Here is a 24,875-nt window from a genome sequence, read left to right as displayed (position 1 = left end):
CACAAATCTGCGATCCTCGCTGGTTTCCGACATGTCACCTTCTGTAGAAGTAGAATCGTTATCCGTCTCTTCAATATTCAGGTCTCCGTAACTGGATAGGACCTCGAGGATCTCATTGTCACTTTCCTCTCTTTTCTCTGGCATTTTTAAAATGAAGTGCCACAATTGACTTGGATATTTCAAGCAAGGCGGAGATCATCTCAATTTATAGAATCATGGGCGTGCGGTAGTACTCAGTAGCTTAAGGTTGAAGATATGTGATGACGGGTGAGGAACATAATGCTAAGTTCTAAGAATAAGCAAAAGTAATTCTGCAATGTGTTGGCAGGGACCATCACTGGGCATTAAGATGGTTGAATCACGGAAAGCGCTGACCCACTAGAGGCCCCTGGTTGGCCCAGATGACTCGTGACAAATCATTTGCCTCGTCAACGTTGGTGACGCGGGTGAAACGAGTACCACCGCGGTCAGTCTGCAGAGTCGGCCAGAAACAGCGTGCCGTGAACTCATCTCAGCAAGGTGATTTGAACTTAATTGATGCACACCCCAATTCTGTAAAGATATTGATTCTTGTCGACAACTTGGGTGTAACTGTTGCGTAGTGTTGAGCACCAACTGTCGACGATGCAAAATCATCGCAAGGCCATGACTGAAGACATCAATATATGATCAAAATTCTCATACCATCTTGAAGCCAGGCGGCGATGGAAAATCTGTGGCACGGCCCATGATGATACACACACCTAGGTGGAAGGGAAGGCGCAGTCAGCCGCAGGATTGGTGGTGGTTGACCATCGTTCTCCCATTAAGATCCTTTGCTTTGCTCTATCTTGATATCACGACGTTAGTTACCGTTATCTAGTTGGCCATGCATTACCGTACCAGAGCTATGCGCTAGGCTTACAGACGGACGGAATATAAATAGCCGACAAAGAGCCTAGTTTCTCAGGAACACCTACCCCCCTGCAAAAGGATGGCCGACCGCATGGAAATTGACTCCAGTGACGATAGCCGCGAGATGATTGACGCGAATCAGCAACTTGAACGCGAACTTCTTCAGTGCCAGAAAGGATCATCCCCAACTGCTGCGCATTCGCGGCGAATTGCCTCGCTCGGCGTTTCTCCTCATTACGTGAGTCACTGGACCTCTGCCGATGCCTTTCGGGAACTATATCAGAATTGGTATGTGTCTGTCGTCTTGTCGGATCATGAGACTGAATCATAAAACAGGAAGGACGCCATATTGGAACGGTTCCAGATCGATCGAATCGCCTTCCGGCCATACTTCGTCGACGCCTGCGATCATTACGCCGTCTTGGTACCAGACCCCGCGGACCCCGAGGGCCGCCGATCCCTGGGATTCATCAAGTATGACAAAAAGTCCAGTCGGGTCACTTTGGCGAACGCCTGCCTGCAATTGCCCTTTGAGGCTCTCGAGTTGGGCGTCACGACCAAGAGCGACCAGAACCAACTGGCGGGTTCCCACGGCGACGGACTCAAGCTGGAAATTGTGGCTCTGTCTCGGGATGGGTATAGGTTGCAAGTGGCGGCCAGCCGGTGTTCCTGGAATTTTTATTGCGGGAGCCATGCAAGTCTCGCCCTCCATTGCATCATTACCCCATCGCGCCAATCTGGGTCCACCCGGACGGACTAGGCCGAAGATATTGCCGGACTGCGCTTCCACCCCGAGCGAGATGTGGCCGTGCTCATCGGCCCTGGACGCACCACCCAGGGTCGGCCGGTGGCACCTGAAGAATTTCTTGAGTGGCTGCAAATATCGTTGGATATTCGTGGCCTCGCGTACCCGTCCTCGGTTGTCGAGACAAGCCACGGGGACCTGCTTTTTGACCAAAATCTCCTTGGTAGGATTTATGCCCACGGTGTGCTAATCTCTGGAACAAACTCGATTTACCCGTTCAAACTTGGTTATAACTTTACAGAGGGTAAATTTAATCGCGATCGGCGATGGCTCATGGACCGGCATGGACTGGCAGAGCGAGTGTGCCGGATCTGGGAGTCCGCCCTTCAAACGCACGAGGACGTCCTTCTTCCGATATACGTGAGCCTCCTCCGAAAGACACCAGCGCTGATGGACGTTAATCTGGCTGCTGATTTGCTCTTACCCTCGACGATATCCCGCATCTGGACCTATTTGCTACACGAGTCCAAGGGTAAGGACTTTTTCTATTGCGAAACATCCGGAGCCCAGGTTTGTCGGAAGTCCAATATCCGTATCCCTTGTCACAGGCCAACGCAAATCTAGGATGTCAAGATGATACGAGAGACCATTGGAAAAAGGCCCATGAGGCTGTCACGAGAATTGTGGCGCCTACTGCGGTCGACTACGCCTATCCGCAGTGCTGCGGAAGAACTTTCAATGCTTTTCTAAAATGCCGAGGCCTGTAGCCCCCCCAGATACCACCTTTTCGAGAACCGTGCGGAAGGCACTGAGAGCATGTTTTGCCTTGCTGTATTCGATGCAGGAGATTCAAGTGGTTTACGTCAAGGGGTTCGATAGTAGGGCGGATGTTGTGTATAATCCTCAACAAAGGACACTGAAGGTCCACCGCCGATGGCTGGACTTTGACGATACACATCAGCGAACATCGTGCCGCAACTGGATTCTTCGCAGTGCGAATAAGGAAAGCGGAAAGCGCGAACCCTTCGTTTGCGGCCACATCATTGAGGAGCTTTTATCTCTTTCCATCTCGTCGGTGTTTGGAGGCTCTCAGACCCCTCGGACCACTGAGATGAGATATAAGCGCCATATCCGACGTCTACTCCGGTACATGCCACACCAGATCACTTTGACGCCCTCGGAGGGTGGCTTGACGGTTGCTTGGGAGGATAATGAGACAGAGCTGTTTCGGAAGCATGGTCTCGATGGGGCGGCGTATCATGTGATACTACACGAGGAAAGCTGTATCAGCATGAAGCAGGAGCTCCTGCATCCGAACCCAGGTAAGCCTCGATCGATCGTCGCTTAGGGCTGACAGTTAATTGTGATACTTGCCTATAGTCCTGGACTCGTCGGACCTTGCAGTCTGCGGGTGCCGTCAGCAGTTCGTTCCGCAGCGGACCAAACAATGCCTGTTCGCAGACTTGGATGAATTCAAAAGTTACTACGCGATGGTTTCACTCAACGAAAGGTCTGCATTGTACGGTCTAATATCGGAGCCTATGTACCCCCTAGCAATGGCGGAGATTGGACCCTCCGTTGTCGTCGGGGATCAGCCTTTCGGTGATGTCCAACACAGGCACGGGCCAATCGACTGTTCGGGCCTGCCGATGAACAAGAGGAAAACAGTTCCATCTGCTCAAAAGTCGACGAGCAAAAGACAGAAGTATATGGACTGAGCAAGTCGCATCTTTTATCACTCTCGCATTGCTATCGCGTTCCGCTGTCCTAAACATCCGCTGTCCTAGTAACATCCGCTGTCCTAGAACAACATGACGATTAAGGAGAGCTATGGCGCACTTTGACACGGAGTAGATGGCCATGATAGGCTGCATATTGACTATTTGGTCCTGTGTGCTGGCCAATATTCCCTCTTATCAGCCTAGAGCCAACGGGACAAAGTTCATCAATGTAAGTTCTTGGTATATCCTGGTGCTTGAGACCAAATTAGCAAGATCACAGAGAATCGGCCATTCAGACGAGTCAAATGACCGATTGACTGAATTTCACCCACCCAACAGAAATCACACATGCAAGGATTCTTGGCCTTAGAGAAAGATAGAAAAGTCAAACGGAACAAAATGTTGTTAGATTAAATGATAGGGCCCATATGGGTGAGGGTGTTTCGTATAGCGGACGAACGGGACGTATAGTCGGCTTGGTCTATTTGGACAGAACCTCGACTAGTTGCTTTCGGAACGGCATAATGATGAACCTTCACACCCAGTCAAATAAGACCAAGGGCAGGAATCCGGACCAAGATTCACATTGAACGCTCCTCTGTAGTCTCATTGCATCTAGAGTGCATTGCCTCAAGCACCAGTCCCATTGTGGCTTGAAGGCAGTGCCTGGAAATACGCGGGGGGCTCCCCGGAACCTGGCTCCCCTAGGAACTGTGAATGCAATCCTGGGGGCATGAGCAGTGCTACTCTTACAATCCGCTTTGCGAAACTTCCATTCTTCGCAACGCATTCTTGTAGTAGGAGCTGCCTTGATAGATTCGACACGATGATTGTGTTAGTGGCACGACGAACGATATAAACTTGTCTGGCCGCTCTTTTCACGGGGCCATTATAACTCTACGCGCGAATTTATTGCCTTATCCTTGCTCGCCATCCCAATATTAATTATGGTTCGTAACGGATGTACTTTACGTTGGCAACTACATACTAAACTAGAAGCAGCCCCATTTGCGAGGTCTACCAAATCCAATCTTATACAGAGTTACAGCATATCTCGAGAACAGCGAGATATTTGCTCTTGCGAGATCATGTCGAAATCTCAGAACCAGGCTACAGCCGGCCATACTTGCAATCAACGTCGAATGTCAAAACAGCAATTTGCTCGGCCTCGCTGCCATGAACAACGATATTGACCTCGCCGAAAGACTTCTGCAACGCAAAGCAGACGTCAACGCGTTCTTTCGAGGGAAGACCCCGGTGATGAGGGCTCTCAAGTACTCATCCCATGACGTATTGCAGCTCCTGCTGGAAAGCCCTACGCTGAATATCAACCTCCAAAACCAGGCGCAAGAAAGCGCGCTATGGTATGCTGTCACATACGGAACTTGTTCTGTGGTACAGAGTTTGCTGGAGGTCCCAAAGTTACAAGTTGACCTCCCGCACAGGCGAGGACGAACGGCCCTCCATCTCGCGGTCTGGTGGGGCAAAACAGGCCTGGCGCATCTGCTCCTCTCCAGCGGCAGCGATCCTTTCACTACAGATGACTTTGGCAAGTCACCCGCGCATGGGCATGGCGCATCGGCCGGCCGTCCATGAAGTGGATTTTTGTAGGCCCACAGGAAGCTAGACACCCGCTCTCTTTCCACAGGCCATCCGCCGGTATTCAGACCACTGATAACAGCGAGCTGCCGCTCCACCAAGCAGTAGCCCATGGATCCGCAGGCGCTGTCGAGCTACTTCTGACGCAGAAGGAGCTGGCCCTGAATGCTCAGGATCACAACGGAGATACTCCACTCCACCTCGCTGTTCGATGTCGGCGTCTGGCAGTGGTGGAATTGCTGTTGAGCCACCCGTGCGCCGACATAGGTCGTGGTCAGACCCAATCGCCTTCCACTTCGCTGCACCACGCAAGGGGTGACACAGTCGTTCTGCGGTGGCTTCTCAAAACCCCTGGCATCGACCCTAATCTCTGCGTGGCAGGGGTGTCTCCTTTTTCCGCGGCGGCCGCGAAAGGCAGCACTCATGCGATGGCGATGCTCTTGAACAAGGGAGGCTTAGAGATCAATGCGACCGAGTTGGCAGATTCCCCCCCTCCGTCGAGCGGTGGAAAACGGCCGCTTGGAAGCGGTAAAGCTCTTGGTCCGGCAGGGCGAGGCTCTGGCAATTAACCAGAGCACTGCTACCGTCCAAGACACTGCCCTGTGTCTGGCCGCCCGGGCGGGCGACTCGGAGATGGTGCGAGTTTTACTGCGCCATCCCAAAGCTGATCTCAACCACCAGAATCGTTGGTTCGAGGATCCTTTGTTGCTTGCAGTAAAAGGCGGACATTTGGTGGTCGTTAACATACTGCTGCAGGACCGGAGAATGGATCATAACAGTTTGAGGGCATCGCTTCATTTTGCCGAGGAGGGTCCAATTCGGCAGGCAATCCAGAAGCAGGTCAATGATCTCCGCAGCCGTCGAGGTACCAGTGCAGCCTCATCATTTAAATGGAGAATCGGGAGAATCGGTGGATTTCTCAAAAATCAGCAAAAGACTTGTACAGCAGGGCGATACAAACTGCATTGAAAGGCCGGTAGAGGTGTAGATCAATGATGACGTGTGGAATGGGATGGTGGAAGGCCAGGAACTTGATGGATTGAGAATATTGCCAACCTTCATAGAGCGCGGCGTTGACAGCTCGACAGTAATCGGGGAGAAACGCTGTCACGGAACTTTTTTTCTCCGCATCAATTCATGAGCGACGCTGTCGTTGATCCTCATTTATGCGTATAGCAAACGGGCTTAGATTGAAACATGCGTCGTTATAGAGCTCCATTACGGGTAAGAAGCTGATAATTGCGGGCGTGGAGAACATGTTGGGCTTCGCGTGTCTCCTTCTATGATAGCATATAAGAACCCTCTGAAGATTCTCTTCACTCAGCCCATGCAGCTCACTTCGTACATGAAGAAATGGACGCACCAGATCGCTCTTCATCGACCGAGCGACCAACTAAAAGACAGCGGCAGCTCTCCAAACACTGTGTGGATGACACTACCGCCGACCTGCATAGCCTATTCCGAGAATCTTCGGGGCATGAAAGTACCGAGTTCAAGGTCAGGATCTTCCCAGTAGCAAAATGGGAGCCTAGTTGACATGTAATAGAATACCACTGGCGCTGCCAGCCTTTTGCCAACTGAGGCCAAGCAGATTCTCCGGATGGGGTCTTCCATCTCGAGGCCAGCTCTCGACCTACTCGACCTATTCCTATGTCTCTGGCAATGTTATGTTGTCAAATCTGCTGAGAAAATCCGACTCGAGAGCGAATGACGCCAATTTTCGCTGTCCAATGACGAACTAAAAGCCGAAAATGGTCTTCTACAGCAGCGTTGTAATGAGCAGGCCCTGGTACTGTGGGACCGTGGGCGTGCAGCCCACGCTGTTCAGAATGGAATCGTGTCGATATTACGGACGTGTGACCGGAATTTTGACTAGAAAAATTATCTCTGAGTGATCAACAAACATTGGTGAATATGTATGAAAGCGAGGACGCTAGATGATCTTTTCTTACGATGAACGGGGATGAGTGTTGAGACGTCGATGCAGCCGAGAGTTAATTCCCGTTGAGCTTGTGACTATCCATATCTTGCTCAAATAGAAGTATCAATGGACCTTTGATTAATACGATGTCTGGCTCTGATAAGAAGGTTAAATTGGCCTGTTGCTCGCACCATTTCAGCCCATAAGATCGTCAATCTAACATCAATGGTCCGGTTCTGTTCTCTCCAGCTCTTGAGACCTATCGACTTCCGAGGAAATGAACCATCTGGCTCAAATGGGTCGGTAAAGTCTATTTCACACATCCCAAAACGTATACTTACCATCAAGCAGACTTTGTTTCCGATGATGACATCCACGCAGCTTGGCAGGAGTCCTCTAACGTACCCGCTGTACCCCCCCTGCCTTGCTACCGACCGCCGCGGATTGAAGCAAAATCCTTTTGACCTATCAGGGGTCTCCAGCTCTGAGGTTTACGGGCTATCTTTGGTCAACTATGTTTTTTATCCGAATCATGAAACCCAACAAAGCTTTCTGTGGACAGGTCCGGATCCTCTGTCTCCGTCTACCAAGGCGGAGGATATTTTTGTATACTTTTCCGCTTTCTTGCTCTCAGAGGAAGTCTACTGGGTGGAATTTCGTCTTTCAAGATTTGACTCTCTCAGTGAGGAGTTGATGGGTGAGCACCTTTTTTTCCTGCCACGATTTGAGACTGCGATGGGGAATCTTTCTCGGGTGCGCAAGCAGATTCTCGACATCATCTCCCAAGTATGCTCTGCGGCGCAGACAGCCCGCTTCCGACTGTCGATGTGGCCTCGCTTGGAACCCCTTCCTTTCACCCAGTACTTCATGATGTCGCCGCACTCCACCCTGCCTACGTTGCCATGTCTTGATCCAGGGTTCTTCGTCCATAACCTCCGCGGAAATTTCAGATAGAAAAGGCGGTTGAACTGAAGATACATACATAATCAGAGATACAACGAGTGTACACGAGCACAGATGGTAATCTGGGCTACTCATCCTTTCAAATGAATTTTATTTTGATTTTAAGGCTCAAGGTAAGACCAAACTGTACTAAAGAAGAATGCCCCGGCAATTAACTCATGTGCTCTGTGCTCTATTCTAAAGGAAAATTGTCTCGAGAGATCCGCATTTGGGGCTTGAATGAAAGATAACTTCGTCATTTTTTTCTCTTATAAGCCTGCTTTTGCCTTTCCGTTTATCGTTATCGAAAACTCCTTGATTTCTCAATCCTTTATAGCAAAGAAAACGCAAGGTCAGGCTCCACATTAACGCTCAAAAAGGTATAGCCGCCTCTAGTATCGGAATAGTCATAGGATCCGAGATAGTTTCCCTGTGCACAATATGGAAGCCAATTTCGGATTCGAGTTTCTTGTTCAAAACTCCGAAGACAGTGGAGTCAACGATGATGGCAAGGTTCGCTCAGCGTTTTCTGGCTTCTGTGTAAAAAAATTCTTTCATTCGGCATTCGAACCACGAAGGATCGGTCTCCAGGATCAAGTCAAATCACATAGGGTCGATTTACTCCGGGGCTGTTCCCAGGAGACGGAGTAATATTTACTTGGATTATTAATTCACACAATATTGTAATCCACTGAATCACATGGATACCGCAACCTGATTGAGATCTCGTTCGGGACACCGTTGGCAGAAAAATCATAATAAAAATTAGGGGACAAATATGAAGCACTAGAATTGCAAGTACTGGAAGAACGATAGGATAGGCCATCGTCTCGAATGTGTTCTTTTCTAGCCTCATATAAAGCACTTTTTGAGCCCATGAATCCAGGTAACGCAAACTAGAACAAAAATGATAAGTATTGTAATTTTTTGAGGTATCCAGCCAAGAGCGAAACTGACTAGATCCCTTGTTCAGAGTTCAAGTGCCGGCTTAAATACAACAAGGCTTCCCAGGGAACTGCGATTATTATTATAGTTACTTGAAGAATTACTTTAAGTACATCATCGAAGAGATTTGTGGAATCAATGGCTTTTACTTTGCATTCAGCGAATTGGCTCTTGGCAATGATAATTTCAACTACATGTTACGCAGCTATGAACACGTCACAATGTCAAGGGCCGCCGAATTGTGGGAATATTAGTTCAATTTCCGAAATAAGCGATGCCTCTATCAAAGATTCCGTGCCAAATCGACAAAAATACTCCAGTACTGGCTTTGGCGGAATTACCGAGCCAGCTGGCTTTGGGTTAACTTATCAAGGCAACGTAGGCGATCCCTACGGAAGCAATATTATCAGAGTCTCTGCAGAAAACTTCAGTGACTATAAATATGTTGCTGAATTCAAAACAGTTGGCTCTACAGAGTGGTCAGTGGTTATCTGGAATAAAATTGGACCAGAAGGTCTTCTCGATGGTTGGTACGGTCATGCCTGCGAGAGTTTCACTTTGAATGGTGGAAAGACCCAATATGTTGCTTTTGACGAGAATTCTCAAGGAGCTTGGGCGGCTGCACCCGGGTATACAATACCTACTGACGACTTCAGAGGTTATGCTTCAACATGGGGTGAGTTCGATTTTGGGTCGACCATAAATTCAGGATGGTCAGGGTTCGATGTTTCGGCCATTGCGGCGCAGGCAGCCGATGTGCAAATCCAGGGTATGAAGATCTGCGATACAGTCACGGAGTCTTGCTCTTCAATTACCTCTGGTGGCACCAAGTTCAATAATGCATACGCTGCCAAAGATGCGAACCTCGGCGGAATAGGTGGTAATCTTCCAGCTGGCCCAGTAAGGCTTTCAGTAGTGCTTGGCTACGAGGGTGATGACACCATAAAATGACTGTTATCCTCGAAGACCCTTTAATGAGAAGTCATATTCTCCTCAGGATCATGTAGGTTCATTTTGTCTCAGCAACTTATGTACAACTCAGCTCTAGACCAGGGCTACAGCCGGCACATCCCCGTACACGAAAGCTTCCGGTTGCGTTTGAGACCATTCATAGCTCAGGGGGGCTCAGTATCTGTGCTTTTTCGCTTGCATTAAGACCCAAGATTGATAAAGCATCATCGTGTTTAACAGGGCAAGAGCCCACTTTGTAAACTTTCCTTATTTCTGCCATTATTTTCAGATCACTTAGACCATATCCTTGTGCGAGAAGCTCAAGAATGTCATGTATTTCAAGGCCTCCAGAGAGAAATAGCCCAGGGGTAGCATTAAGTACTTTCCAAATATGCGCTTCATTCCCTGGAAAGGTTTCTCGGAGATAATTTAGATCGACATCGTTATACTGTAATCAGAAGCTTCAAGTACCTGATCTAGTTCTGTAGATACCGTAATCATTTTCTTCGGGGCGAGGAGTATTGACTTAGTTTCCAAGATTTGTTAGCCCTCAGGAGATGTTTGATCAAAATTCAAGATTACGGGGACAATACTTATATGTGCCAACAAAAGGTGACTTTGGTGCTATTGAAAAGGCCCCGGCTATTTTGAATATGGCCAATCAGCAATGCAGCTCACCGTAAGCGTCGAGAAATTAAATTCTATGCCCCACAAGAGTATGTCAGTTCCCAGAAACAAGAACTTGAATTACCAGGAATCTAGATGAGGGATTCGCGCTAAGTGGAAGAAGCGGGCGCACATGGCGCATTGGGCTCCCCTGGACGTGAGAAAGCTTTCAATATTCATAATTCGTCCCAATAACGCGTCCATAAAACAGATACACGAGACCATCACAAGTTTCCTGGGAGCTCCAAGGAGTCCTGTCAGGAATTAACACGAGTGGTGCTTTAAGACCATAATTGAACCGAAAAGTTCTACCCTGAAATATCATGGATTTCTCCACGTGTCTACTTGGAATTAGCCTCAGAAAACTGGGCAAGTTTGATGGTTGGTACTAGGCGTGCTCATTTTCTGTTCTTTCCTCATTACTTGAATGACCAGTGTAAGATTAGATATATCGAATTCCTGGAAAGGTGTATATTTGACATTGTACAGCCTCTTATGGGGAGCTTGGCGACCATTTCTTTTCATCCAATAGGCTAAATCAACAGGCCTGGAATTTAGTACTTTTGCGATTTCGGCAGGTCATAAGATTGCAAGCTTGTGTTGTTCTATTGCGCGGGTCGATTCGGTTTTTACTGGAAAGGTGAATGCGAAGAACGAAGCTCCTGCCAAACGTTTAGTTTCTGAAGAACAGACTGAGTAATGGTTCACAATGTATTATACATGAACAATAAAAATTAGCCAAGCCTCACTAGGCAAAAAGATTGTAGCTCTTTGATCCCCACCATTCCTCATGTTAGTACATTTCCGAATATCCTGTCAGCCCCTAAGCCCGCCAGGGATATTTCTCTTCGCGTGGCTCATTCAACACATAGCCGGAAGCCTCTGACGTAACTAATGTTATGGACTTACGCCACTTGGAAATAGGATTGAAATACTCAAGATAGAATGAAGAAAGAAGACGCCTTCTTATGAAGTCTACTCATGGGCCCGTGGAGTTCTCCCGCAAGAAGGAAGTAAAAATGCAATATCACGGGTTAGGTATCTTGGGAGGGTGATCATCTCATAAAGGGGGCCATCACTCCTGGGACAAGGTCTAGCTAGCTACAGAACAAACGAATCCTTCGAAGTTTGAACATAGCTAAAGCGCTATAATGCACGGAAACCGCCAAGCCTACTGGGTCATCATCCTAGTCTGGGCAATTTAAAGACGTCACCCAACCTGCTTATAATCAATTTAATAAAGCAGCCCCATTTTCTTAACAGATATTCGAATAAAAGAGGTGTCTTTCAAAGAGGATATTTAGCTCAGTCTACTACTTCAGCGAGAGCCAAGTCATTTCGAATTCAACCCGACAAGTCCAAAATGCCTCCAAAACAAGCCGCTTTTCTCAAAGATACTTCGTCTGAAAACATCTATACAGGTGATCAAGTGACCTAAAACTACGAAAGATTTAAGCTTACCGGCCTTTGTGAAGAAACAGTACCTGGTCAAAGCCCAATAGTTCAAAATATAATCCAGGGAATCTACGAGGAGTTCTTTCTGGTACAGACGCAATGCTACAAGATGCAAAATCAAACTCGATGCTTGCAGAAGCATATTGAAAAGGTGGAGCAGCAGAATTGGAATCTTCAGAGGATTATATGGAACCTGGAGAGTGAACTGGCAAGTGAGAGACAAAAGGGAGCGGAAAATGCCGATGTTTGTGAAGGCAAGATTGAAAATCAATACTCGATGTTAGAGTAGCTTATCGCCAAGTCGCCACACGGGCGTAGGATAACTCCAAGAAAAACATTGTGAATATCATCTTGGAATCTATGAACCCGCTTCGGAAACATATCTTTATGCTTCTAATATTTTTCATGTGCCTAGACTACTTTCACTCGTTCAACAAAGCAATGGTAAAGGTGAGACCCTCGGTTATACTCGCATGAAAAACCTTGACGACGGTAGAGCACCACTGTTTTAAAATTTTTGACCTAAGATATCTGCACTCTCCTTATATTTCTGGCGTGACATCATCCTCATCCGAGAGTTCTTCATCGCCCCCATTTCTGGCTGCTCGAGATAACATCCACATTCAATTATGATGGTTGGACACGCATATTAAACCGGAAACAGGAGAGCTGCACAATAAATTCATCTTTGGCGGCGAACCTACTCCGGTTGCTTGGAAATCACCTCAGTTCAGTAAACATTGTGTCAAAACTAGTCAAAGCAATGCATCATGTTTATACGCGTAATAGTTTACTTGGGTGTTGTTGAAGGAATACCCATGTCTCTTCAGTTCCAGTTCGTTTGCGCTTGCCCAACAATGCTTTTATTGCGGTCGAGAATTCAATTTCTTTTCATTGCTGGTTGTTCATCGCAGGCAGCCCATTAATTGGGGTATAGGCTCCCAGTAAAGTGGTCATAAGATATTATCAGGATGAAAAACTGACGTACTGGCTAGTACTGAAGAAGTCTAATAGAATCAGATGATAGATTGAAGGTTTATGAGAGCGGTTGAACGCCCTCGAGAGTCTGTATCATGCCGATGCGGTGTGTTACGACACTATAACTCCGAGTCTATCCCGAATACCATACGAATACTAGGGAAATACTAGGGGAGTTGGGCGGATGATGAACATCCTATCCTAAAAGGTGTTAGTGGTATTTAACCACTCCTTCAGTTCGACAATGTTCTTCAAAGCCACCTAAATAGAGATGGGTTTATTAGACATAAGATCGTTTGAATCACAGTCGATGATCAACACATGAAAGTATATTGCAGCTCGCATCAATAAGTGTGGCTGAGCTGAAAGGAACATCATGGAGTTCGGAAACAAGGCCTGAAGATGCAGTGTAACCTTCGCAGGCGAGATCGGCATCTCCAAACGAGTATGGGTGGAGCCAAATGACTGGGTACGTGTACTGTACGGCTAATAACGACTAACGTGCCGCTATTGGTCATTCTCTAGTAGTGCCCCTGTCAATTACGAGCTCTGAGTTCATATCTGGCCTGGGGCCTTACGGGCATCCTTTGAGGAATGATCACCCTTGCATAAAATACGCTTGCAGTCCTGAAAATGATCGGAACCCAGAAAAATAGCATTGCATATTTGATCTCAGGAACTGATAAATTATGATGCCTATATTATTTGAGTAATGGTATTCATGGATTTCAACTATTCACTGGCTTGGTTGGGAGGGAAACTGTTAGGACATCCCCCGGAGGGCGTCCTGATACGATAAGGATACGAGTGAAGAATGTGAGATATGCCTGATATGGGTATGATGATATTCAGACTAATCGCTGGTCTTCCTAAGAAGATCCAGCTCCTCCTTTTGAGGGATCCTCTGCGCGTATGCAAGCAGTTAAGCGAGGTGATGTATCAACAGGCGGCCCCGGTGGTGGATAGACACCTCCACATTTCCTATACCTCACTGTACGGTTGGCGTAACAGAAACTTTCATCTCATGCCGAGCAGTGCGTGGGCTCGGTCAATAGTCCATAACGGAGATCCTCCAGAAAGGCGGGTCCGATAACCAAACTGTAGTTCTCCAGTGAGGAATGGCCAGGGTTATGCTACTATCCCTTACTGGAAGAATCACTAGTGCTTTTTGTTCTTGGAATGTGTATGTGAAAGTTCCAAGGAAAGTTATTGTAAATGAAATTGAATTGCATTTTCTCTGGTTCCTCACATCCGAATCAACTTACCCACTTTCTGACACCATGTTCAAGTCCAACGATAAGAATGGTCTGAGAACCTTTGACGCAGCTGAAGCTGAATCAGTGTCGACATCCACACAGGCAGATGGCAGCAATCCAATTGACAACATGCCAGAAAATATCAGAACAGAAAGTGGACAACATGGATTCCAGGACCATCACAGAAAAGCAATCATCATTTTTGTGAACAGTTTGGGAATGATCATTTGTATGATTGCGACCAACATTGTTCTTCCAGTGATACCTATTCTAAAAGCTGAATATGGTTTGTCTACTACGGAGATAAACATGGTTATGACAGGATATATGATCATTCAAGGGGTTTCACCAGCTTTCATGTCTGTAATTTCCGACATGAAAGGCCGTCGTATGGCGTGGATTATCGCACTAGTTGTGTATATTACGGCTAATGTTGGCCTCTCACTACAAAGCAACTACGCTGCGCTGGTTTCTCTTCGCTGTCTCCAGAGTATTGGAAGCAGCTGTGCGATTCCATTCGGATTCGCAGTTGCGGCAGATATATCGTCCTCCGAGAAGAGAGGAAAATACATAGGTCCCATGCAAGGCAGTGTAATGGGTGCTTTTGCCTTTGGCCCTGCTATCGGCGGGTTGCTTGCCAACTCTTTCGGGTGGAGGAGTATATTCTGGTTTCTGGCCGCCATTAGTGGTGTTTTTCTGGTGATATACTTTGTGTTCATTCCTGAAACCGCCAATGGTATTGTGGGAAATGGGTCTGCTTGTCCAGAGCAGCGGCGAAAACTACCGTTGATGCGTCTTCAACTTACTTATGACACGCATCAAAGCTCACTGCACGACACTGATCGGCAAGGTACAGATCGCAAGTTCTGCTCAGATCTTTTCAAGGCTTTCGCTATACTCAGGAAAAGAAACGCATTAATCCTGATCATGTACACAAGCCTGCTCTACTTTGGTATCTCCGCGTTATGGGCGACTACAGCCAACCAATTCGGCAGGAAATACAATCTCAACACACTGCAGACTGGGCTATCATTCCTGTCAGTAAATATTTAAAATTTTATCCTGTTTCCAATTCACTGAAATTTGTTTTAATTTAGTCCATACGGGATCGGAGGTGGCTTCGGCTCACTGATTAGTGGAAAGTTGATTGACTTCAACTACCGGCGGATATATAAAAAGAAAACGTGCCTTGATCAACCCAGTGAGACTCTCTCTGCGGACTTTCCTATTGAAGTTGCGAGATTACAAATTGCAATTCCATATATGCTCGTCTCTAGTTTCTGCTTTATTGCGTACGGGTGGACTTTGCACACAAGTCTGCCCCTCGCTTTCTCGCTTACCTTACAGGCATTCATTGGCTTATGTGGGACGCCATTGTTGGGGATTGTGTATACGTTATTGATAGACCTCTTTCCCCATCAGGCTGCGGCAGTTTCTGGGATAGCCGACATAGTGCGGTGTTGGCTGGGCGCCCTAGCTGCGGCGTTCATTGACTATATGCTGTCTTCTATGGGCTGGGGATGGAGCTTTACTCTGATTGGGTCAATGATGGCTGCAGCTTTGCCATCAGTTGGTCTTGTGTATTTTCAGGGGCGTTACAGCAGACAGAGGAAGAACCTTTGAGTTACTAGTCAGAAGCGGCTAAATTCAAGCTTGAGTGATTATCTTGCCTTTCAGTTTTCTATTTCAATGCAACAATATCGGACTTACTGAAACCGATTACTTCTCTACGCTACAGCCTCTGAAGCGCGAGGACTGGGAATACTTCGAATGGAACCCTAATCATCCAGTGGAAATGAGGTTCTATGATGACAAATGCTCTCAACTGGTTATCCCGCGGCCTGCTCGGCGATTCACGCACAGTACTTTTCTTGTTCTTCCAAATCACCGTGAGTTTTGCACTGGCGATTTATTCACCCAACATACCGAAAATCCCACTCTGTGGAAGCATATCGGGCGCTGCGATGACATTTCTAAACTCCAAAATCGTGTGCTTCTCTCTACCCTCATCCGATAGAAACAACTTTGACGGGGCACAATTTTGTTTCCAAGGCCATTGTCACAACTGACCACGCTCTTCGCGTGTTGGTCATCATAGATCAACGAGATAATCAACATATAGTAGTTTTCGAAATCAGTTTGATCTCACACTCTTTGGACTTGACTCTCGGAAAAATAAATCTCAAATATGCAAGTTCTGATTGGATGTTATTTTAAGCACTTTCATTTTAGACCGCTTTGGATAATAGTCCACGTACTTTAAAAGACATCTTCAATACCATAGATGGTGTATTTTACAGGAAATTGGCAAACACGTGGTACTTGTCGTAGGCAACTTCCTGCACAACAGCCAGCCCCCCTTCCCTACAGTATTTCTTCACAGATAGAGTTTATTTCTACATCTGTTTGTCACAGGTATTTATAACAATGCGATCTAGCATCCGAAGCGGTGTGGCATTGTTACCCACACCACTTAGTGAAATGGATCCCATGACGCTTTAGCTCGCATTTCGACCCCGTTTCCACCGCGAAAAGGGCCCGTGAGAGATCATAGAATGACTTTTCTCGAAGATCCCTGATTCTCTGAAGTCTTCTTCAAGAATTAGTCTCTGTATCTACTATATTATATTATTTCAGGTTACAAGATCGAGCAAGTTTCGGAAAAGCCGGCCATGATTCCCCGACTTCTATAATTTTCATTAGTCTCAATCGGCAAGGGCTGGGATTTGTGGATCATCTAGCCACTCTTTTAGCGGACCAGGTTGTTCGAGGGTCCATTCGCCGCTCTCCTTGAGATTGATCAATTCATGTGATACATAGTTCAACGCTCCGGCACCTCGCACAGTAAATCTCGTTTTCGTAGTGCGACCGTATGCGCCAAACATACATTCGCCGCCAGGAAGCCATTCACTTGCTCCAAGAGCAACTCGAACTTTTCTGCGCGGTATCTCGATCTGAATCTCAACGGGCCAATGAACAAAGTTCTGGTCGTCCTCCCATTCACGCCTGATAAAGAGTCCAGTCCAGCCAGGCATTTCCCTTATCCAAGTTTGCATGCCGTAGCCAGCGCTTTCAACAGAAATTCGACAATCACAGGTAGAGGGCGAAGGCCAAGAAAGCGCAAAGATAGTTAGAAGAGGGTCTCGTTTCGGCCAAGTTAGACCCCTCTCCAGTGGAGTATTTGTCAAACCGATAGTAAATTGTAGCGCAAGACCCCCAAGAAAATGCTCCAGCGGGGCTTTAATTTTGTTAGCTGCCTTGATGTGATCTTCATTGTCACTATCATCCAAAAGGTTGTAGATAGTCTTGATCTGAACGTTGCCCAAATTGTGGTTTTTGGCTTCATTCAAGGTCTTTGCCCATGCCTCGAACTTTTCGGCGTTCCGAGGATCGTCACCTAGAATGGCGCTCTCCCCTGGCGCACCTCCATGAATTGAGACAAAGTCTTGTTTCGTTTTTCGGTACGTGCTTAGCTCATTCTCATTGGCCACCTCGGCGCTCATGCTCACGATGCCCTTGTAATCGGCCTCGAGAGCAGCTTTCCAGCGCTCTTTCCTCAAGGACGAAGTATCGCTACTTGTAACTCGCATTTGATAACGATTGCAATAAAATACTTCTTGAATAATGTGTGTGCCGTATGTTTGGAAAAACCTCTTCCACTGATCACGAATACCGGTGTTGGTAATATCCCAATCATTCATTTTCAAAATCTTAGAGATATGACGGGGATCAATGAAGTCTGATCGAGCATCTCCTGGTTTGAGAGCTACAGAATAAACTGTTTGATTCATCGCCCATACACCATAGAAGTCATCAGTCTTGAGGGCTGTATCAAATTCATATTCCCCAGAAGCTTTTGCAGAGACCCCCAGGAAAGTGGCGCTCAGAGAAGCGTTAGCAGAGAATTTGTTGGCAAGCTCAGACCCAGTGTTGACTTCTAGATTGCTAGTCTCTGTTTTGGTGCCTTCGAGGTTGACCCGCATGTTTCCCGGAATACGGTACGTCTTCTCCGATCCTGGTATCTCATCGCATTCGGTAGCGTTCTCCCAGTCGGATTCAATCCAGAATGGTTTCTCCGTGCTATTTAGTACAGCCTTGATATCGAATGGGTCAGTAGCTGGGGAATCTCAGTCAGTAACTTCTTTCCTCGTAGACTATTATTCAATTAGATATGCAATGAATGGAGAACCCACGAGCCATAAGATTGATTCCACAGCCAAGGTAATTGACTGCTGGAAGAATTCCTTGCTCATCTAACACAGAATCCGGGAGCCGTTCTACCCGTAGGTCAGAATCGGAAACTTGACCTGACATTTTCGTGTTCAATTGAATTTTCACAACAAGGCAATGGTAATTATTTGCATAAATTGAGTTTTCCTGGTACACGAAGAAGCAACATTCAGGACGTTGGGTGTTACCATATATTTATAATAATTTATCAAGTCAGATGTACGGGTACTGTTAATTCCAAGGCCAATACTAAAATATCCTCAGCCTTAATAGCTGACGTGTCCTTTGACAACCATGCATATCTTTCAGCTTTCAGCTGCTGCAACAGATACTATTCTGCTGGCAGGAATTAGAGGTGTGGAAATTACGGTGTGGGGTGGTTGGAAGAGAATAACCCCTCCTTTGACATTGTGTAACGCACCACCCAGGCTCAGTGTCGGACAGCATGAATTGGCATGCAACTCGAGCATTAGTCTCTAGATTCTGATTCCTCTGACCGCTCTTTCCTTATTCTCTGACTGCTTTTTCTCCAACAGGTGGCGAGCCAGGGGTACTTTTCGTTGGTATAGTTGCTTCATTTGCATAGGAGTTCTCTACAATACAACATAATGCCAATCTTTTAAAACAGTTAAGCAGAAAACCCATAGCTCAACTAATAGAATGCGCGACCATCAAGGTGGTTCTCCCTTTTATCGTACACTAAATAAGCTACCTTCAATTCTTGAAGACCTGGAATCAGACCATACTATATTTTTCCTACAATCGGAGAGGATGTGGGCCATATTTACTGTTGGGATCGAAGCTATTTTCAAGCATACAGGACCGAGATGGGCTAAATAGATTGAGATGCATGATCGACGTGATAACGGCTTATTCTGATAAGCGATCCAATATTCTTTGTCCAGTTCTCTTCTTTTGCTGAGGTCGCGTCTGCCTCTGTTCATTGTCGATTTCTTGTTCTTGAGCATAGACTCTGGGTGGTCTGGTGATGCGTTTCGGTCTTGCCAGTCGCGGTGGCGAAGCTTCGCGTTCGTCGCGGTCGGGCGGTTCCAGGGTTCGCATCGCGGCCCGTCCCGCCATCACTCTCAATCAGTACAGGAAATCGATATTGTCGCCCCGAGGCACTCCGTAAAGCTCCAGAGTCGTTTTTGCCGCCCTGCGTTACAGTTCCAGTTCGCTTACAGTGACTTGAAGTACAGTCGATCTCCGTTGAATCGCTCGCTGTTGTCCCCGTCACTTACAGTACGTTCTCACCCGGATCACTTCCTGTTCCCTGTCAGATACACACACACACACACACACACACACACACACACACACAATTTATTAACGCCCGGCGGCTCAGCCGAAAGGGCAACTATCACTGATCTACCAGTACATGCATGTTTGGGTATACGTCGTGTCTCCTTGGAGCCCATACAGTATTTCCTTCCGCATTTGACCTCTCAGCTTTCAATCTCATAGTCGGTCCCTGTGGGTTAGTATTGGTCAGTAGACTTGCTTGAAGGCGCTTCTTCAAGTGTTCAACATCCTATCCTCGGCAGTTGAAGCGCGTCTACCGTCAATCACAAGGTGTAGGGGTTAGTAAAGTGAGGTATTCTATCAGTTTGTCAGCACACCTAGGTGGCCTCAAGTCAGCCCGTGGCGATGGCGAATCGTATTGACGCTCGTACTGCTTCCAAATTCGGCTTCCACTTTTGATCATCGGAGGGTGACTTCCCTCCCAAGAAGAAGGACATATTACTTCGGTGGGTGTGGGTGCATTGCAGCATTTCCGTCCGGTGCGCGGTCCACTTCCAACATCAAAACAGAAAGTGGTCCACGGTCTCTCTTGCTTGTCCACATGCGCATTGATCTGTCTCGGCGGCATTGATCCGAAAGAGATATCCATTGAGTCTTGCCATGCCCGTGCGGAGCTGGGCTAGCACGCTCGCCTCTTTCCACGATAATCGGTCATACAGCTGTCGCGTGTGGTTTCCTGGGAGTGCTGTGTCCGCTCGTCGGGAGTGTCTCCCTACATTCTCGGGCAACTCGCTATTGGGGACTGCTTGGGCACGCGCAATCTTTAGAGTGGTCGATTTCATTTTGGGGACCTGTCCTTGCAGGATGGCATCTTCTTGCGTCGCAGCTCTCGCCTGCTCTTTCGCCAGCCCTAGTAGTTTGTTGTCTTCGCTAGTGGGGATCCACCGGACGGTGATCTGATTTCCATGCTTCTGCAGTCTTCTCATCAGCTTGTAGATTCGACAGACAAATTCCTGGCCCGACTGTTGTTGTGGATTCTTCAGCGTGAGAGCTGCCGCTTTGTTGCTCGTGATCAACGTGATCCTAAAGTCTTTCAATCCCACGAGTGTCTTCAATGTATGCGCCATTGCCGCCAGCTCCGCGGAAAATGGATTTTTCTCTGTTCTCGCGCTCAACGTGACGGACAAGGTCTTCAGTCTCACTTTCCGATAGCGCGGTGGCTGTTTCTCGATCGCCACTCCAAACCCGACCAGCTCATTCCGCGCCGAGCTGCTGAGCGCGATCTGTATTGATCCGCCTGGTATAGCTAGCCCCTCTGAGATGGGCTCATCATCAGTCTGCACGCGTGCTTCCCATGGTGCCAGTGCAAACGGGTTGATGGTTTCCAGTGATTCCATGTCGATGTTTTTCAGCGCCTCCGTTACTTGATATAGTGGTGAGCGGTGGTATCTCCTGAACTTCTGGATCCGATCTGTGTTTCTGCGAAGAGGATTGGTCTCTGGTAGTGTGTGGAGGTCTGCCCACATCTTCACGGCTCGTCTCCAAAATCGGTGTTGTGCCGTGGCAATGTGGGCCTCGGCCTCCGCTACGCTGGTCGCAACTGTGAGGAATGTCCCCACGATTACTTGTGCTCCTACCCTTTGCACTCGGTTGATCGGCCCGATGTTCTTATTCTTGAATGCGTGCATCCAGACATTAGACGCGTAGTCCACCACCGGAGCCACAGTCGCTGTGAAGAGCTGCCGTGCTGTCGCTGGGGAGAGGCCTCGGAGCCGTCGTAGCTCCATCGCGGCCTCCAGGCCCTTGGATGCTGCCCTTGCGATATGCTCTTTGTACTTCAGTCGTGTGTCCATCAGGACCCCCAGGATTTTGACCCTGTTTTTAGGCTCGACCGTCTGTCCCTTGACAGTGAACGGTTCTTGGTCGACTTTGCGAGCCTTGGGTGCGAAATGTATAATGGCTGTTTTGTCTGCTTCAAAGGTTGCGCCGCTCCTCCTTTCCCAATCGAGCGCGTCATTGATAATTGTTGCGATACCTTCCCGATTACTCTGTACGGTTGGCCCTGTTACCCACGCGGTGAAGTCATCCACGAAGGCAAGTGCTCCTCCCTGGCCGTCGATCGGTCTCTGCACGAGGTCGGCGTTGAAGAAGAGGAAGAGAATCGGAGACAGGGGCGAGCCCTGAGGCAGTCCAGGCTATGGCAGGTCTTGAACCTCCGACAGCTGCCCATTGATCTGGATGGCCGCCGTTCGTCCCGAGCAGAACGCCTCAACCCACCGAAGCAGAACTTCCGGTATACCTCGCGCCTTCATCCTCTGGATCAATCGTTCCTTACAGACCCCATTGTAGGCCCTCTTGACATCAAAGCTGATCAGGCTCAGCACCCGTCGTCCTCGCCACGCTGCGTAGATTTGCTCCTGTAAGAGTAAGAGTGCTTGCTCCGCGGACCGCTGCTTTCGGGCTCCGAAGTGACTGGTCGGGAGCAGGCCGTGGATCTCCACTGCGTGCGAGATCCTTTCTGCCACCACTGACTCCAGGATCTTGCCTAATGTGGCGAGCAGCCTGTCAGATACAGCAATATTCGAAATCAGATTTACCTCTATATTTTCTTCTTTGTTCTCTCACTGCCCCCCCTACTAGCCCACTAGTCCTTATTAGGCAGTATTCCCGCCCACCGCCATATGTTGAGGTACCTGCTTTGAGTTGATGTAAATTACAGTATTGTAATACGAGTGCGGCACTGCTGGCACCTTCTGTCAGGATGAGGAATTGAGGTACTGGCTAGTACTGAACATGTCCAATATGATTGATTGAAGGCTCATGAGAGCGGTTGAACGCCCTCGAGAGTATGTATCATGCCGGTGTGGTGTGTTACGACACCATGACTCGGAGTCTATCCCGAATACCATCCGAATACTAGGGGAATTGGGCGGATGATGAACATCCTATCCAAAAAGGTATTAGTGGTATTTAACCACTCTTTCAGTTCGACACCTTCCTTAACTAATTGGCCCCACAGAAAGATGGGTCTAGTAAAATACTTCAAATTCTTTAAGTGCTGGTTGCAGGCTGTTTATTCGTTTATCGCAGATCAAGTGCGGTAGATAGCTGAACGAGGAGATCGCAAGGGGCCTCATATCAATGGTTGTACAAGTTCAAAAAAAGGTCAATTATGACTGTAGATCCTGCCCTTATTCGCTTAGAATTTCCAATAGCAATATACCTTGCCGATTATGGCAATGTGGAGCCCAATACACATAAAGTTGATTGGCTTCGAAATCTAGTCGGCTTGCATCCTTGCAGGCCCTTCCGTGACAAATCTCAAGAGGGTGAGGGTCTGATGAGGTTGCATCAGATTCAAGGCATTTGAATACTGTGCAAGGTACAGCAGAAAACAGCATGTAATCTTTGATCGCGATGCATTTATATCTGCAGCTGCCACCTCCTTCGGGATATTACACTCTCCGATTATTCCTTTGAAAACTCCAGAGACAACATTACGCGACTGGCTTATCTTAAGCATCCAGTATTGCTCTTTCTGAGTCACAAAAAGAAGTGCAAAATGCTATTTCGTTTATTCTTATTCTTTATGATTGGCAGCTTGATAGTCACTGCTACAGCCAAGATTCGGTGCAACAATTACGACAAGTGTATCGATCATTATATCCCTGGCTTTGGAACTTGTCCGTCAAATTACGAACGCCTTGTAATTGATATCCCTCATCAGGTGCCTCAAGTGGAATGCCAGCGATCATGCAATGACAATGAGTTGCAGAAATGCCGCGCAGACTTGTGCCAGGAAGACATCGACACGTGCAACAAAAACCCCGGATGGGTGGAAACATGCAGACGTGCTTTACACAAATGCAAAGGGCCTATCATGATGAATCGAGATATATGCACAGATGATGCTATGGAACGACATGTGAAATTTTCCACCCCGTCGACTGTGATGTGCTCGATAGATGGGGCTGCCGAGTTGGATGCAAAAGCACAGGGGGAAAACACAGTTGTTATTGATCTAGGATCATATGGATTCGTTATCGGACCAGATTCTGACAAAGTTCTACGTTGTGCTGGGCTTTCAAATGGAGGAAAAATGGACTTCGAGGCAAAAACAATCAAATTATGGAGATGCCAGCATCGGGAACAGAATTCTTGGGGATGTTTGCCTATGCCAGGTGCTTCAGAACAAGCTGAAAAGGCCTGTCGAGAGGCACAGGCCGCTATTGGCCAGGAAACTGTGTTCAAAGTTGAGAAAAGAGATACCCTTCGAAGATTAGGATGAAATGAGGGAGGAGGTAATGTAGAACTCCATGAGATGATGTTCATCGCTGCAGCTAAGACGGTGCTCCTGTCCCTGTTCAATTAGCCGCTTCCATGATCATGAGCAATTTGGGGCAAATGTGTGCATCGGGATTTCTTGGTTGTGTAAACACGGCAAGAGAAGGCGACGTGTTCTAGTAGTAGCGGGTGTTGATACAATGGAAGAAGATATTAAGGTTCTGACAATCCAATTTCGGTCGATGACGGTATCTTTAATGGTCCTCGCTTCAAACACTAGTACATTACTTTCAACTAATGTATCACGACGGCAGAATGATCACAGGCGTCGACAACTTATAGCCGTAATGCCATTCGATCGACCTGGAACCGTTCCAAGATGACGGACATGTACCGATTCTGATATAATTCCCGGAAGGCATTGGCAGTGGTCCAGTGGCTCACATAATGAGGGGAAATTCGAGCGAGACAATACGCCGCGAATGCACAGCAGCTGGAGATGATATTTGCTGGCACTGAAGGGGCTCACGTTCAAGCCCAGTAATGAATACGCAATGACATTCATTGCTGTTGATATTGATTAGTTGCCTGGTCATCCTGTCGTTGCGTCTGTTCACTCGGTGCCTACTTTCCAGCTCTACATAAATGGGTCCAAAAAAGTGGCCGCGGATTTCTCAGGCGCTACTGAGGGGATGCTTAAATCGGCAATCGAGGCATACTTCTGACACTTCAGTGACCTATGGCTTAGATATTGCTATAGATTGACTGGAACTTGATATAGGATCGTGGAAAGAATATGGTTGGTTTATGTACAGAAATTTGCGCATGTATGATAAAACGAGTTGTTAGGTGTCAACTATGTAACATTGCATGCCTTGAAAGTTCGTCGTACATCAGCTAGCCGTTTAAGCGACTGCAGTTTGGGACCTATCTAGGGGATTGGCAAGATCATCCATGAAAGTGGCTGGCTGACTTTTATGCGCTTAGTACACACGAGCAAACAGGGGGTAGCTGCATGCACTCTTCGTCATCCCGGCTCAGTTCAC

At 47.5% G+C, this 24,875-nt stretch overlaps 7 protein-coding genes across 7 annotated transcripts; 6 read left to right on the top strand and 1 right to left on the bottom strand.

The window, feature by feature from the left end:
- Positions 1-973: 973 nt before the first annotated feature.
- On the top strand, positions 974-2,263 carry N7509_000126 (uncharacterized protein; the record flags this gene model as incomplete). Its single annotated transcript, XM_056624773.1, has 3 exons — positions 974-1,182; positions 1,231-1,543; positions 1,655-2,263. The coding sequence occupies 3 exons, from the start codon at positions 974-976 to the stop codon at positions 2,261-2,263; spliced, it is 1,131 nt and encodes a 376-aa protein (XP_056494874.1).
- A 127-nt stretch (positions 2,264-2,390) lies between these two features.
- N7509_000125 (uncharacterized protein) lies at positions 2,391-2,987 on the top strand (the record flags this gene model as incomplete). The annotated part of the gene is made up of 1 exon (XM_056624772.1): positions 2,391-2,987. One exon carries the CDS (start codon positions 2,391-2,393, stop codon positions 2,985-2,987), a length of 597 nt encoding a protein of 198 aa, XP_056494873.1.
- Positions 2,988-4,536: 1,549 nt separating this feature from the next.
- N7509_000124 (ankyrin repeat domain-containing protein) lies at positions 4,537-5,528 on the top strand (the record flags this gene model as incomplete). Its single annotated transcript, XM_056624771.1, has 3 exons — positions 4,537-4,724; positions 4,806-4,913; positions 5,009-5,528. The coding sequence occupies 3 exons, from the start codon at positions 4,537-4,539 to the stop codon at positions 5,526-5,528; spliced, it is 816 nt and encodes a 271-aa protein (XP_056494872.1).
- A 3,446-nt stretch (positions 5,529-8,974) lies between these two features.
- Positions 8,975-9,718, top strand: N7509_000123 (Allergen; the record flags this gene model as incomplete). The annotated part of the gene is made up of 1 exon (XM_056624770.1): positions 8,975-9,718. One exon carries the CDS (start codon positions 8,975-8,977, stop codon positions 9,716-9,718), a length of 744 nt encoding a protein of 247 aa, XP_056494871.1.
- Positions 9,719-14,097: 4,379 nt separating this feature from the next.
- Positions 14,098-15,126, top strand: N7509_000122 (uncharacterized protein; the record flags this gene model as incomplete). Its single annotated transcript, XM_056624769.1, has 1 exon — positions 14,098-15,126. One exon carries the CDS (start codon positions 14,098-14,100, stop codon positions 15,124-15,126), a length of 1,029 nt encoding a protein of 342 aa, XP_056494870.1.
- A 1,652-nt stretch (positions 15,127-16,778) lies between these two features.
- Positions 16,779-18,056, bottom strand: N7509_000121 (uncharacterized protein; the record flags this gene model as incomplete). The annotated part of the gene is made up of 1 exon (XM_056624768.1): positions 16,779-18,056. The coding sequence occupies one exon, from the start codon at positions 18,054-18,056 to the stop codon at positions 16,779-16,781; it is 1,278 nt and encodes a 425-aa protein (XP_056494869.1).
- Positions 18,057-23,134: 5,078 nt separating this feature from the next.
- On the top strand, positions 23,135-23,833 carry N7509_000120 (uncharacterized protein; the record flags this gene model as incomplete). The annotated part of the gene is made up of 1 exon (XM_056624767.1): positions 23,135-23,833. One exon carries the CDS (start codon positions 23,135-23,137, stop codon positions 23,831-23,833), a length of 699 nt encoding a protein of 232 aa, XP_056494868.1.
- Positions 23,834-24,875: the final 1,042 nt, after the last annotated feature.

The sequence above is a fragment of the Penicillium cosmopolitanum genome (assembly GCF_028827165.1).
Source record: "Penicillium cosmopolitanum strain IBT 29677 chromosome Unknown utg000001l:1.0-706529.0:1.0-706990.0, whole genome shotgun sequence".
NCBI lineage: Eukaryota > Fungi > Ascomycota > Eurotiomycetes > Eurotiales > Aspergillaceae > Penicillium > Penicillium cosmopolitanum.
This window is presented reverse-complemented; position numbering and strand designations above follow the sequence as displayed.